The following is a 13746-nucleotide window of genomic DNA, read 5'->3' on the forward strand; positions in this document are numbered from 1 at the left end:
ACCCCACAGCCAGGAGGCCAGTTAGCAATAGTAACTGTGCCAGGACAGTGCCTTTTGCTTCCACTGGGAACCAGGTGGACACCGACAGCTTACCTCATACAAGCCACTGAGCTGCCCTCATATCAGAATGCCTTTGCCCTAATAATGGGACCAGGCTGAGCCAGTGAGCTGGAAGTGAAAAATGCCTTTTGCTGTATCTCCTTACCAGCTCTGCGACTCTTCTCACTGCCAGCTACTAAGCTTTCACATAACAGGTTTTACTTTGTGAATTCAAATATTAGCCTTCTTGAACACTTAATTGTGTTCCACCTTTTGGCTCAAGCAAGACCTAACAGAAGTAATCATGCCAGAAAGGGACAAGTTAGGTTCCCCGTACATACCCGGATCAGTCCAGACTCCTGGGTTCATTCTCCCCAGTCAGCAGATGGAAACAGAGAAAAGCTTCGCTGACACTGCATCATAACCCCCAGTGCCCCCTGCAGTTCCTCAGTATTTCTCTGTCTCCAGCAGATGGCAGAGGGTGTTAATCCTGCGGTTCTGCAGCTTGCTAGTTTTTTTACAGTGGTTTTTTCCTATTGAGCCTTCCTCCCGGTGGTTTCTTTTGGTTTTTTGAGAATCCTAGTGGGTTCTGCCCTGTCCGGTTGAGCCGGCTGAGCCGGGGGTTGGTGCCCTTGTGTGTGCTCGGTCTGTGCACCCGTGGGGTGTAAATCTGATTGCCCAGATCCTTCCTCTTCACGAGGCCGCTGAGGTGGCTGCAGGCTCTATTTGATTCTTTTTTGGGTCCCTTTTGAGACTTTGCCTGTTTCTTTAAGGGCAGTTTGTCTCTTTGGGATAAAGTTAATTAAAAAAAAAAAAAAAAGTGTTTGCACCGGAGCACAGCTGTGCTGGGTGGCTTCCTCCCCTTAGGAAGGAGTTTCTTAGGCATCCTAGTGGGCTGGGGGGGGGGGGGGCTCCTTCTGCTTTTTCAAGGTGAGTAGGTTCCTTTTCTCCCTCGGGTGGCTTCCCCTCTGTTAGTGGCTCATGGCAGGGCATGCCGCTCGTGCAGCTCGGTTTTCTCGCGCCTCAATAGGTCGGTGCTGTGTGCGGGATGTGCTGATGGTGGGGAGGGCCCCTCAGTCGGCCCACCCACCAGCTAAGCAGTGCTGAATTTCGGGCGTTTTAGGGCCGGCTGCGAGCACGTTTTCTGGTGTGGCTGCTTTCCCTCATCCTCGCCTACGCGGGAACGGCTGCCATTTCGGATTTCTTCGCAGCCGTTCTCGTGTCGCCGGAGGGGGTGGGGGATGCTCCCCCGTGTTTGTCTCCGGCCCGTTCTCAGGTGAGGAACGGGCAGGGAGTGCTGGAGGGAGAGGAAAGCCCGCTGCTGCCGATTTTTCAGCCAGGCCCTGCAGGGGTTGGTGCAGGGAGGCGGTTTACTACAGATTTTGTTCTATTGCTCCACGATGCATATTTAGCCAGACAGAAGGCGGCTTGGGAGGCTACTCAGCCACAGCCGATTCCAGTTCAGTTCACTGAGGGGACTACGGGGAGGTCCAGTCGGGCCACTATTCCCAGAAGGAGAGTTCCCTCAGTGCAGAGGTTGATAAGTTCCCCGCTGGGGGACTCTGGTGGAGCTGAGCCTGAGGAGCCCAGCGTGGCCCCTGGGGGCGCAGGGACTGAGTCTGGCCAAGGAGCACTGGTGGGTCCGGTTCATTCGGCGACCGGGGATGTGGGTCAAGGGGATGACCCAGTATCTTCGATTCATGAGGCAGAAGACCCTAAGGTGGTGCGCCTTTTTAAAAGGGAAGAGCTAGATGTTTTGCTCCCTTTGGCTTTTCAGGTCCTTGGGGTGAAAATGACAGGACTTGGAGGGAGAGGACCAGGACTTGGATGGCATGCGGGGTCCCCCGACTTCTCCTGGATGGCATGCGGGGTCCCCCGACTTCTCCTGGATGGCATGCGGGGTCCCCCGACTTATTTCCCTTACCACAAGTCGGTTAGAAAGCCGGCGGAAGCGGAATGGGGGACTCCTGATTTGGCTTAATGGTTGGCAGGTCTATGGGGAAGCTATATCCCTTGCCGGAGCAGGATTTGGAGTTTTTTCTCTCTCCCTAATGTAGACGCGGCGGTTTCAGCAGTTACTAAATGAACCATGATTCCTGTGATTGGTTCAACTGCGTTGAAAGATGTGCAGGATCGTAAGATGGAGTTACACCTTAAAAGGATTTTTGAGGTGGCATCTCTGGGCTTGCGTGCAGCTGTTTGTTCCAGCTTTTTGCAGCGGACTTGTCTTCACTGGGTGCAGCAGCTCCAGGGAAACTTACCATAGTCGAGTGAGGACGCAGACACGGCTGAGAGAGTGGAAGCAGCGGTGGCTTACGGGGCGGATGCTCTCTACGATTTGGTGTGTACCTCGTCAAGGGTTATTGCATCAGCTGTGGCTACCAGAAGGTTGCTCTGGCTCCGCAATTGTGCGGCGGATGTTTCCTCCAAAGCGCAGTTGGCTTTGTTGCCTTTTAAAGGTAAATTCTTGTTTGGGGAGGACCTCGAGCAGTTGATGCAGTCTCTTGGAGACAATAAAGCCCTCAGGTTGCCCAAGGAGAAGCCTAAGGCTAAGAGATTTTTTCAGACAAGGTCTCGTTTTCAGTCCAACAGAAGGACACTGCCATTGCTTGGGGTGTCATGGTCTCAGAGGCAATTTTTTTCTCGAGGACAGGCCTGGGGCAGTCCTTTCATGGTGCCCGAAGGTCTTTCCGGGTGCGCTCCTGGGGGCTCCTCGGTGGGAGCCAAGTCCTCACAATGAAGCGAGGCTGGTCCACTCAGTCGTTCCTACTATAGGCAGTCGGTTGCGGCAGTTTTACGATGAGTGGACCAGGATCATTCAGGACCAGTGGGTTCTCAGCGTGGTAAGAAATGGCTACGCTTTAGAATTTGCTCGTCCCGTGCGAAAACTCTTTCTAATTTCTTCATGCGGCTACCCGGATAAGAGGTCTGCGGTTCAAGTGACTCTAGATCGGTTAGGGGCTGTGATGCCAGTTCCCCAGACAGAACTCCGCCAGGGGAGATATTCCATTTATTTTCTTGTCCTCATGAAGGAAGGCTCTTTCTGGCCGATACTCGATTTAAAGAAGGTCAATGCGGCGCTCAAGGTGCCGCACTTCAAGATGGAGACCCTGAGATCAGTCATAGCGGTGGTTCGCAAAGGAGAGTATCTGGCTTCTCTAGATCTCATGGAGGCTTATCTGCATATTCCCATCCAACGGGACTCTCAGCGTTTTCTTTGCTTCATGATTCTGGGGCAGCATTTTCAGTTTCAGGCCCTTCCGTTTGGTTTCGCCACAGCTCCGTGAACTTTCACCAAGGTAATGGTGGTGGCGGCAGCATTCCTTCGAAAGGAGGGTATTGTAATGCACCCATATCTGGACGACTGGCTGGTCAGAGCAAAGTCGGAGGTTCTGTGCCGCGAATCAGTTCGTTGAGTGCTCAACATTCTCCAGTCTCTTGGTTGGGTGGTGAATCTCTTCAAGAGTCAATTGTCTCCGACGCAGACTTTGGAGTATTTGGGGGCCCGGTTCCACACTCTGGTGGGCAGGGTGTACCTCTCTCAAGACCGGGTTCTGAAACTTCAGATGCAGATTTGGCAGTTTTTGCAGTTGCGCATACCCAATTTCTGGGACTATTTGCAGGTTCTCGGCTCGATGGCCTCCACGCTGGTCTTGGTTACATGGGCGTTTTCCCATATGAGACCCCTGCAGACAGCGTTGCTGACTCGCTGGAAGCCAGAGTCGGAAGAGTATCATCTGTGGTTACCTCTCGAGGGCCTCGCGAGAGAGAGTCTCTCGTGGTGGCTTCAGACCCCCAAACTTGTTCGAGGAGTGGACCTCGAAGTTCCAGATTGGATAGTGGTCACTACCAATGCCAGTCTCTCTGGATGGGGAGCAGTTTGTCAGTCTCATTCGGTTCAGGGGTCCTGGTCCAAGAGAGAGTCTGCGTGGTCTATCAATTGGCTAGAGACTAGGGCAGTCCGCTTGGCCTTGCGGGAGTTTCTGCCTCTGCTATGGAATTGAGCAGTGCGAATGCTGTCGGACAATGCAACAACAGTGGCCTACATCAATTGAAAGGGCAGAACCAAGAGCCAGGCGGTAGCTCGGGAAGCGCAGAAGTTAGTGCTCTGGGTGGAACAAAATCTAGAGCAAATAGCAGTGTCCCACATAACCAGAGTCGAAAACGTTCAAGCGGACTTCTTGAGCCGAACTCGCTTAGATCCGAGTATGTGGGAGTTATCGGAGACTGCGATGCAGCTGATTCGAGATCGTTGGAGGTTCCCCTCATGTAGAGCTAATGGCGACTCATCAGAATGCCAAGGCGTTTTGGTTCTTCAGTCGCCGAAGGCTGAACTGGGCTGAAGGGGTCGACACTCTAGTTTTTCCATGGAAACAGGAGGTTCTACTTTATGTTTTTTCCCCCCTGGCCACCGGTAGGCAATGTTCTGCGTCGCATAGAGAAGCACGGTGGCGAGGTGATTCTGGTGGCCCCGGCATCCATGGTTTGTGGATCTAATCAACTTGGTGGTGGACTGGCCACTTCACTTTGGCCACCTGACGCGTCTCCTTCGACATGGTCCAATATTTTCAGACCAGGCTGCTCACTTTTGTCTAGCGGCATGGCTTTTGAGAGGAGGTATTTGAGAAGGAAAAGTTATCCAGAATCGGTCGTCACTACGTTGTTACAGTCTAGAAGAAAGTCTACTAACCTGTCTTACGTTAGAGTATGGAAGGTTTTTGAGTCCTGGTGCTTCATTAAGGGCTTGTATCCACTCAGGGCTTTAATCCCTGACATTCTATTTTTCTTACAAGATGGCTTCACCAAGGGCTTATCTCTCAGTTCGCTTAAAGTACAGGTGGCAGCATTGGGCTCTCTTCATGGCAAGATTGATGGTTCCCCTATTTCGGCTCACCTGGACGTCATTAGGTTTCTTAGGGGGACAATTAACCTGCGGCCTCTGGTACAGAGATCCTTTCCGTCTTGGAATCTTAATCTTGTCCTTAGAGGTTTGTGTGAAGCTCCCTTTGAACCGCTCCGGAGGTCTACGTTGAAGGATTTGACTCTAAAAGTGGTTTTTCTGGTGGCCATCTGTTCGGCTAGGATTTCTGAATTGCAGGCTTTGTCTTGCCGTGATCCTTTCCTTCAGACTTCGGATGTGAGAGTTTCCTTACGGACAGTACCTTCTTTTTTTTACCAAAGGTAGTCTCAGCGTTTCATGTCAATCAATCAGTGGAGCTTCTGGCCTTTCCTGCATTACCGGCGTCTGATCCTCAGGCGAAGGAGCTCAGACGTATGGATGTGTGGAGAGCTTTGTTGTGTTACCTCGAGGTTACGAATGAGTTTAGGAGGTCCGATCATCTCTTTGTGCTATGGAGTGGTGCGAACAAAGGTTCCAAGGCTTCTAAAACCTCTATTGCATGTTGGTTAAAGGAGGCGATTGCTTCTACGTATTTCACACGGGGTCGTCCAGTTCCAGAAGGTTTGCATGCTCATTCGACCTGTTCGCAAGCAACCTCATGGGCGGAAGCACAACTTGTTTCTCCACAGGAAATTCGCAGGGCTGAGACTTGGAAGTCACTGCATACCTTTTCAAGGTACTATCATCTAGATGTGGGGGATACGGGATCCCCTTCTTTTGGCGAGTGTTTTGTGAGCGGGACTCTCCAGGTCCCATCCTGGTTAAGGGCTTTGGTACATCCCAGGAGTCTGGACTGATCTGGGTACATACAGGGAAAGGAAAATTGGTTCTTACCTGCTAATTTTCGTTCCTGTAGTACCACGGATCAGTCTAGAACCCGCCCAATTAGGGAAGGGGAATATAGGGCAGAGTCATCCTCTCAACTGTAAGATTGTTCTCTGATGCATTCAGTGTTATTGGATTTCATTTACTTGTTCAAAGTTTTTTGCTATTTTCTGCTTTGATATAGATATATACTGAGGAACTGCAGGGGGCACTGGGGGTTTATGAAGCAGTGTCAGCGATGCTTTTCTCTGTCTCCATCTGCTGGCAGGGGGGAATGAACCCAGGAGTCTGGACTGATCCGTGGTACTACAGGAAAGAAAATTAGCAGGTAAGAACCAATTTTCCTTTATCCAGTGTGAGGAAACAGATTTATTGGGATGTATAGCACTGGGGAGATGTAGAAACCTGCTGCATCTAGAGCTTAAAAATGAAGTAGAAATCCAAAAGGGTGATTAGTTCAGAGATATCCAGGGACTTATTTCCTGTAAGGATATGTAGTATACAAATGAAATTGCCATGTTCCACCTCCCGTCTGCGTTCCATCATTTATGATATCATCAGACAGATAGAAACCAATGGATTGTCTTATGAAGTCATGTTATGCTCATGACTCTGTGAAAATAGTGGCGATGGCCTTGGAAACCACAGAGGGGTCACATGTGGATGGACACACAGCTGTTAATATGCTTTAATGGTTTGGGCCAGGGCTGTGCATGCAAAGATATCTCATGGTGTTTTCTCCTTGCAGAACTCTACGCAGTGTGAAATTCTAAGTCAAACCCTCAGCCCTCTAAACCAAACTGAGGACTCAGAAACCATGTGGGTGAGTGCTTAAGGTTTTCTTACTTGCACTAACTTGTTGGCAACTGGGAATCAAGCCATACAAGGCTCCTAGCATACAGGAAAACGGTGGACAGGAACCCAACTCAGGAATGAAGAAAACCTGTTGGATAAAGAATTGTAAAGCAGGAACTTTTCTGTTCTTTTTATAGGGTTTAATTATATTTTTGACCCAGTGGTTTTTCCTCCCAGTCCTTTAGGCCATTGGTGCTCAAACTGGTCCTTGGCCTCATCTCCCCTCCCTTCCACTAGATTTTCAGGATTTTCCTGATGAATATGCATGAGATATAGTTGCATTCTTTGGATGCGGTGCATGAAAATATATCTCATGCATATTCATTAAAGATATCCTGAAAATGAGGCTGGCTTAGGGGGACTCCGAGGACTGGTTTAAGCACCACTGCTTTAGGCTTCCAGTTCTCTTGGATTTCACCTCTGTTGGGCAACACTCCCATAAGCCTTCATTTGCAACTACATAGGGTCTTTTCCCTATTTCTCTAACCTTCTCTAGCTCACCAGTGCAGTGATGGTCCTGTGCTGGGAGCTACAGCTTGCGATTCCCTCTGAAACCCAGTAGGCATGTACCATTCGGTGTTATCATTGAACAATGGTCAAGATGGACCTCTCCCAGTGGGACTGCATATCCTGCCTCTGCAGCATTGCCAGCTGTTGGCTCAGAGATTGGAGTTGCCCAGAACAGGCTGTGTGTGTGTGTTTTGTGGACCCCTGTCTTGACATTCAGTCTTTGACCTGCATTTCTCCTTCATTTCCAGAGCTGTGAGGTGGCAGAATGCCAGTGCATCCAATGCATCATCAGGACAGACACAGAGGACATCACAGTCTGGGCAGAACTGGCTCTGGACTCTTTACAGGAGGTAACAAGCGGCTTGTCTCTCTGTCTGTGGCTCTCAGGGTGACTGTTCTGTGATTAGACTGGGTGCAGAGCACTCGCAGACCTGTGGTCACCCACGCCTTCCATCCTCTACAACACATGGGCCCGTGGTGTGCCTGCGTTTCTGTGGGGGTGAGGGGGAGGGCTGCACTCCTGCTGAGTGCTGGCATGGTCCAAGGATATCACTAGTAAAATATCAAGTCTAGGAATGATTCCTCTGCACAAGCTACAAGGATCAAACAAGTCCTGAGAGCTCTCTGAAAGTGGCAGCTGCTAAGCCTGTTAGGGCAATGTCCAACAGAGGAAGAGGGGATGATTTCATGAGAGTGGAGAGCATTACAGTTTTCCTATGATCTGCAGTGATATAAACTGAGGGGGTGGGGGGGAGGGAAGTAGGGATGTGCCTTCATTTAATTTTGTTTTGAAAATGAAATGAAACAGTACGACATTATATATTTTTTCTCATTTCATTTTCAAAATATGATGCCCTCCCTTCCAGCCCCCTCCTCCAGCCTCTTATTCAGTCGTTGCCCACTCACTTCAGCCCAGTTGGGTCTCCTTGTCAAAATGACGCCGGCTGGCCCCAGCACCATTTTGTTGTACAGAGATACTTCTGTACTTCCCATCTCCAGCACCTCCTCAGGGCCAGCTGGCGCCATTTTGAGCCAGAGACCCAGCAGGCCTAAAGTGACTGGAGGCTACTCCTGCCCTTTAGACCTGAAAATGGGGTAAATGGTTGTGGAGGGTCCAGGAGAATCCAGGAGGCCTTGATGGTGATGACAAGAGGGGAATGGGGAGGGGAGGACCCAGGATGTATTTTCATTTTGGTTTTCAGGGTTTTGTTCATTTCATTCTATGTACTCAAAACAAAATGAAGAAAAGTTCAGTGCACACCCCTGTTTTTCAGCTCTTTGCCTTTTTTCATTTTCCGTCCTAGATTGTGGAAGAGAAAGCCGAGCTGTTGATTTCTGGGGAAATCCACTTTAACAAGAAACTCTACTGGCACCCAAAGGCCCCCAGGTTCATGGACGAGGTGCGTTAGCAGTGAGTGGCTTGGCGGGGCCCACTCTATCCTGTGAGTTTCGGCTTAAGGCTGCCACTTGCAGAGCAATTCCACCTGGGTGGCTTTTATTCAGGTGGATGCAACTGGACAGGGACCTCCCGGACCTCTGAAGAACTTCAAGAAGGTGTTGAGCTGTGTTTTCCACTGCACTGTACTGCCTGGTGTCGGCCCTTCGTTAGAGATGGGTGCAAACTTTCTCTGAATCAGATTACGCCAAGCTTCGCCGTGAAGCAGAGATCACCCTCATTACTGCCTTTATTCTATCGTCCAGCAGAAGGATGATTTCCTAACGAACAATCTTTGTTGTTCCAGATTACTCTGGTGTTGCTGAAAGACAAAGTCTCCAAGCACTTGCTACTTAGCATTTGTAGCACCATCGGCGGATTCTTGTTGTTGGCGCTGATTATCGTTGTCATGTACAAGGTAAAGGGGGGAGACCTGAACCCCTTGGGGGATGGACTAAGAGCTGAAGGGGGTCTACATTGATGACCCCCTCAGATTCAGGAAGTAGCACAGAGCTGTGAAACCTGTGGATCCTAGTCCCAATCCCATGCTCCCCGTGCAAGTCGCGTTCCCTATCTTGAAATATTGATTTGATGATCAATATTTCAGGATAGGGATAGTACAGAAGAGTCTCTTAAGTGGGATTTTCTGCGCAAGCTTTCCAGATTCTGAATGTGACAGGGCAGGATAGAGTGAGAGTGCAACTGGCAGCCACACTCACTTGGAGGCTGCCTTCCTGGGAAGTGCAGGTTTCCATATCTATTCCTTCTCATAAAATCAGAGACCAGTTATCTAACACAAAGTGGTGTGAAAGCGATACTTCCCCATCTGACTTTAATTACGGTCTTAGGAAAAAACCTCAACACGCAACAAACCACATCCCAGAAACCAGTGCTGACCTGGCTGGGGCTGAACATCCCTACTCAGGATTTCTCTCCTTTCACTTTCTTGCAGTGCGGCTTCTTTAAAAGAACCTACAAAGATCTGCGAGCGGAGCAAGCTGATGAGCCTAAAGAAGAGCAGAAAGAGAACGGACAAGAAATTAATTCATACTGAAATCAGTTCAGAGCTCCATGGAGCTGAAAAGACCAGAACCTGGGAGCAGCAACAAAGACTCCATCCATCACAGCTTCGAGAGATCCTCCAATCCCAGCACTGATCACTGACAATGACTCCATCCATCGCAGCTCCGAGAGATCCTCCAATCCCAGCACTGATCACTGCCACTGAGACTCCATCCATCGCAGCTCCGAGAGATCCTCCAATCCCAGCACTGATCACTGACAATGACTCCATCCATCGCAGCTCCGAGAGATCCTCCAATCCCAGCACTGATCACTGACAATGACTCCATCCATTGCAGCTCCGAGAGATCCTCCAATCCCAGCACTGATCACTGCCTCTGAGATTCCATCTATCGCAGCTCTAAGGTCCTCTGATCCCAGCATTAGTCAATTTCAGTTGTTGCTGCAGGCTTTCTGGAGTTATTACAAGACTGGGGCTCTCACTGTGCACACCCCAAATTACTGTCCATTATGCTTTCTATCCCCATCCTTCTGATCCAGCTGCATGTAATGAAACATTTTCAAATACTGTATTCTACCACAACTGGACCAATGTTCTAGCCACCTCCAGAATTTCCAGTATATGAGGTGACCAGGTTTCTGGACGGAGGTTTTGACTAGGCCTGGCTTTTTGACATCCCTCCCCCTCCTGATGCAATTGTGGTATTTGTAGTTCTGATTGAAAGGGAAAACAGGCTTACAAACCCCACAAAACAATACAGTGGGATATAAAGTCAAAAAGCAGGATTGGCCAAAAATCTCCCCTCAGAACTGGAGTCACATCACATCACCAGTTCGTGTCTGAAACCTTCGGTCTCGCCCAAACCAACCTGTGTAGACACCCGAGTGGAGTAACGATGCTGGACTGCAGGCCCCGTGCAGTTGTAGATCTGCACAAATTCCACCTCCTTTCTTGAAATTCAGCTTTTCACAGCAAAAAAGTTTGATTCTTTTGTTCTTTTTATATTTATTGCAATCTAATAATATTTGACATAAAACACCATGTAATCAGTTTTTACTGATGTTTTATTTATATTGGTTTGCAAACTGTTTCATGCAGATTAGGTTAGACAGTTGTGCGAAGAATATTGCAGAATTTGCATACATCTGTCACCATTAGGAACAAAACTAAGATAAAATAACCCGGATCCTAGATCATGTCCATCAGCTGGGTACTTCTTGTTTGTCCTTTATGTGACTCATCTCAAATCCTATCCTATAAAAATGACTTTTATGGATGTGTTTACATGATCTAGGAATAGGCTTCATTAAATCCTACTCTGGAGAGATACAGATGGGCAGGGTTCAGTTACAAATGCTCCTAATCTTAGATTATATTTCCCTCTGTATTTAACAATCAAGAGATTATAACTGCATAAGGAAAACCTGGCTCTCATCCTATAGCCTCACTCTAAGAACATAAGAACATGCCATGCTGGGTCAGACCAAGGGTTCATCAAGCCCAGCATCCTGTTTCCAACAGTGGCCAATCCAGGCCATAAGAACCTGGCAAGTACCCAAAAACTAAGTCTATTCCATGTTACCCTTGCTAGTAATAGCAGTGGCTATTTTCTAAGTCAACTTAATTAATAGCAGGTAATGGATTCTCCTCCAAGAACTTATCCAATCCTTTTTTTAACACAGCTATACTAACTGCACTAACCACATCCTCTGGCAACAAATTCCAGAGTTTAATTGTGCGCTGAGTGAAAAAGAACTTTCTCCGATTAGTTTTAAATGTGCCCCATGCTAACTTCATGGAGTGCCCCCTAGACCTTCTAATATCTGAAAGAGTAAATAACTGATTCACATCTACCCATTCTAGACCTGAAAAGTCCTAACCTCTTTAGTCTTTCCTCTAGGGAAGGGGATCCTAACAACCCACCCGGAGTCAGCTGCTGTGCCGAGATCTTGTAGCCTCACTGAATCTCCTAGAGCAGCGTTTCTCAAACCAGACCTAAAGCACCCCCTAGCTAGATGGGTTTTCAGGATATCCACAATAAATGTGCATGAGATATATCTGCGTACAGCCAAGGCAGCATATGCAAATCTATCTCATGCATATTTAATATGCATATCTGAAAACCTGACCTGTTTGCAGCACTACCCATGTATTTGATAACAAATTTAAGAATTGTCCAGGTATAAATATGAGTTTTTGAGATCAGCTCCATTCTTGTCTTTCATAGTGCTGGTTATCTATGGATATAGTCATGGTTTGTACTGGCAGGCCCAGTAGGTCAAGCTGGTATGACAGCAAGGCCAGAATTAAGGGCCCAGCTCCACCCAAGATCCCATCAGTGCTCCTAGTACTGAACAAAGCTGCAATTAATTTTGACCTCATGCCCAAAACATCTGTACTCAATGCTCACTAATGAATATTTCAAGCTTGTGAAGCTCATTTGCCATCCAGAGCACTTAATTCCACTAATAATTCTTTCTCAATTACCTTGGTCATAAGATTGCATCACTGCCATTCTGAGGTTATATTAGAGCGGGCAGAAGAGATTGTAGAAATAGATCAAAGTGCATTCTGAAGCTGCAGGAAATATGGAAGGTTTGAACAGACAATAGAATTTCCCAAAGTCTGTGAGGAGTTCTCACAAGGAAAGCTTAGAACAAAGAAAGGCAAGCCATTGTAAAACAGAAGGCCCGATTTTCATTTTAAAACTGGATTTTACATGGGCAAATGCATTTTACCTGTGTAAGCAGACTTTTGAAAATTGCTATAGTATATGCCATTGAATTGTCCACAAGTTTTACCCATGCTACGTGCACGTAACACAGGTAAATGGCTTTTGAAATTTGCTAGGATAGTATCTTACATTTACATGTGCAGTGCCTTTGAAAACTCAGCTGAAAGACAGCAATACACACAGATCTATACATACTTACACAAACATACCAATTCACACATACACACATATTTTTTTCTATAAGGGATGCTGTGTAGGTAAAATCTCCTGGCAGCCTCTGGACTTTCAGAAAGGCAGAATGACTTGCAAACAGGGTGAGATCTGTTTGTGAAACCGAAGACAAGTCATCCACCATTTCAGTGTCACAAAATGAACAGCAGCTCCGGTGATGCAGGCAGGACCCCACCCAGTACTGAGGCGGCAGCAGCTCCGCTTACTTCCTGGTTCAAATGCACCCTCTCATTACCCTGTGTAATTATGTAGCTGGAGCACACCTAGGCGGTAGCTGGGAATGTGCTTACATGTCTGTTGTTGCTAGCAGTAATGTTCTTATTCATCTAACCCATTTATGGAACTAGCAGCTGTTCCTATTCCCCAAGTCTTCCCCATCACACTGTCCCGTCCTCTTTCCCCTCTCACCCTCATTCAGTTACCGTCGGGGCGATGCAGTAAAATTCGCGGGAGAGCCGGCGCTCCAAGGCGCTAGGGACACTAGCGGGTCCCTAGCACCTCCTTTTTGACAGGCACGGGTTCGGAAAACGGACGCCGGCATAATTAAGCGTCCGTCTTCTGACCCGCGGGCCGCCAGCCGATTTAACTTTTTTTTTTTTTAATTTTTCTTTTTTTTTAAATTTTGGGGCCTCCGACTTAATATCACTATGATATTAAGTCAGAGGGTGTACAGAAAAGCAGTTTGTTCTGCTTTTTCTGTACACTTTCCCGGTGCCGGCAGAGATTAACGCCAGCCTTTGGGCAGGCATTAATTTCTGGAAGTAAAATGTGCGGCTTGGCACGGCAATAACTAATAGGGCCCTCAACATGCATTTGCATGTTGAGGGCGCTATTAGTTTCGGGGGGGGGAGGGGTGTTTGGCCGCGCGTTTTCGACCCGCTATTACCCCTTACTGTATTGGCCTGTCTGACTGGAATCACTCGGACCACAAACTACCTCATAGCTTTGCTCTGGCCCAGGCATCAAGAGTGGCCTTCACAACCCCCTTCATAGTGCCCTGCCCCCACCCCTACCATTGCCCAGTGCTGAAAATGAAAATCAGGAGGCTTACATCGGTCGTTATTAGCAGCACACGCTGACATGTAAGTTTTCAGATGGCTGCTCAGATTTTATAGATTGTGCCTGAAAAGTATGAGAACTATATCATTTACATATCAATTTTTAAAATAACTGTTCTGGTGTCTAGCTATGTG

General features: G+C 48.0%; 1 protein-coding gene across 4 annotated transcripts in view; it reads left to right on the forward strand.

Moving 5' to 3' along the window:
* The window catches only part of ITGAE (integrin subunit alpha E), a 151868-nt gene extending 141228 nt beyond the window's left edge, over window positions 1–10640 (forward strand). For all 4 annotated transcript variants that reach the window (XM_029611310.1, XM_029611307.1, XM_029611309.1 and 1 more), the window contains 5 exons: window positions 6513–6587; window positions 7378–7479; window positions 8434–8529; window positions 8872–8982; window positions 9517–10640. In XM_029611310.1, coding sequence (XP_029467170.1) covers window positions 6513–6587; window positions 7378–7479; window positions 8434–8529; window positions 8872–8982; window positions 9517–9618 — 486 coding nt within the window. In that variant the 3' untranslated portion in view covers window positions 9619–10640. The remainder of the gene's footprint in view (window positions 1–6512; window positions 6588–7377; window positions 7480–8433; window positions 8530–8871; window positions 8983–9516) is intronic.
* Window positions 10641–13746: the final 3106 nt, after the last annotated feature.

The sequence above is a fragment of the Rhinatrema bivittatum genome, chromosome 8 (assembly GCF_901001135.1).
Source record: "Rhinatrema bivittatum chromosome 8, aRhiBiv1.1, whole genome shotgun sequence".
NCBI classification, from domain to species: domain Eukaryota; kingdom Metazoa; phylum Chordata; class Amphibia; order Gymnophiona; family Rhinatrematidae; genus Rhinatrema; species Rhinatrema bivittatum.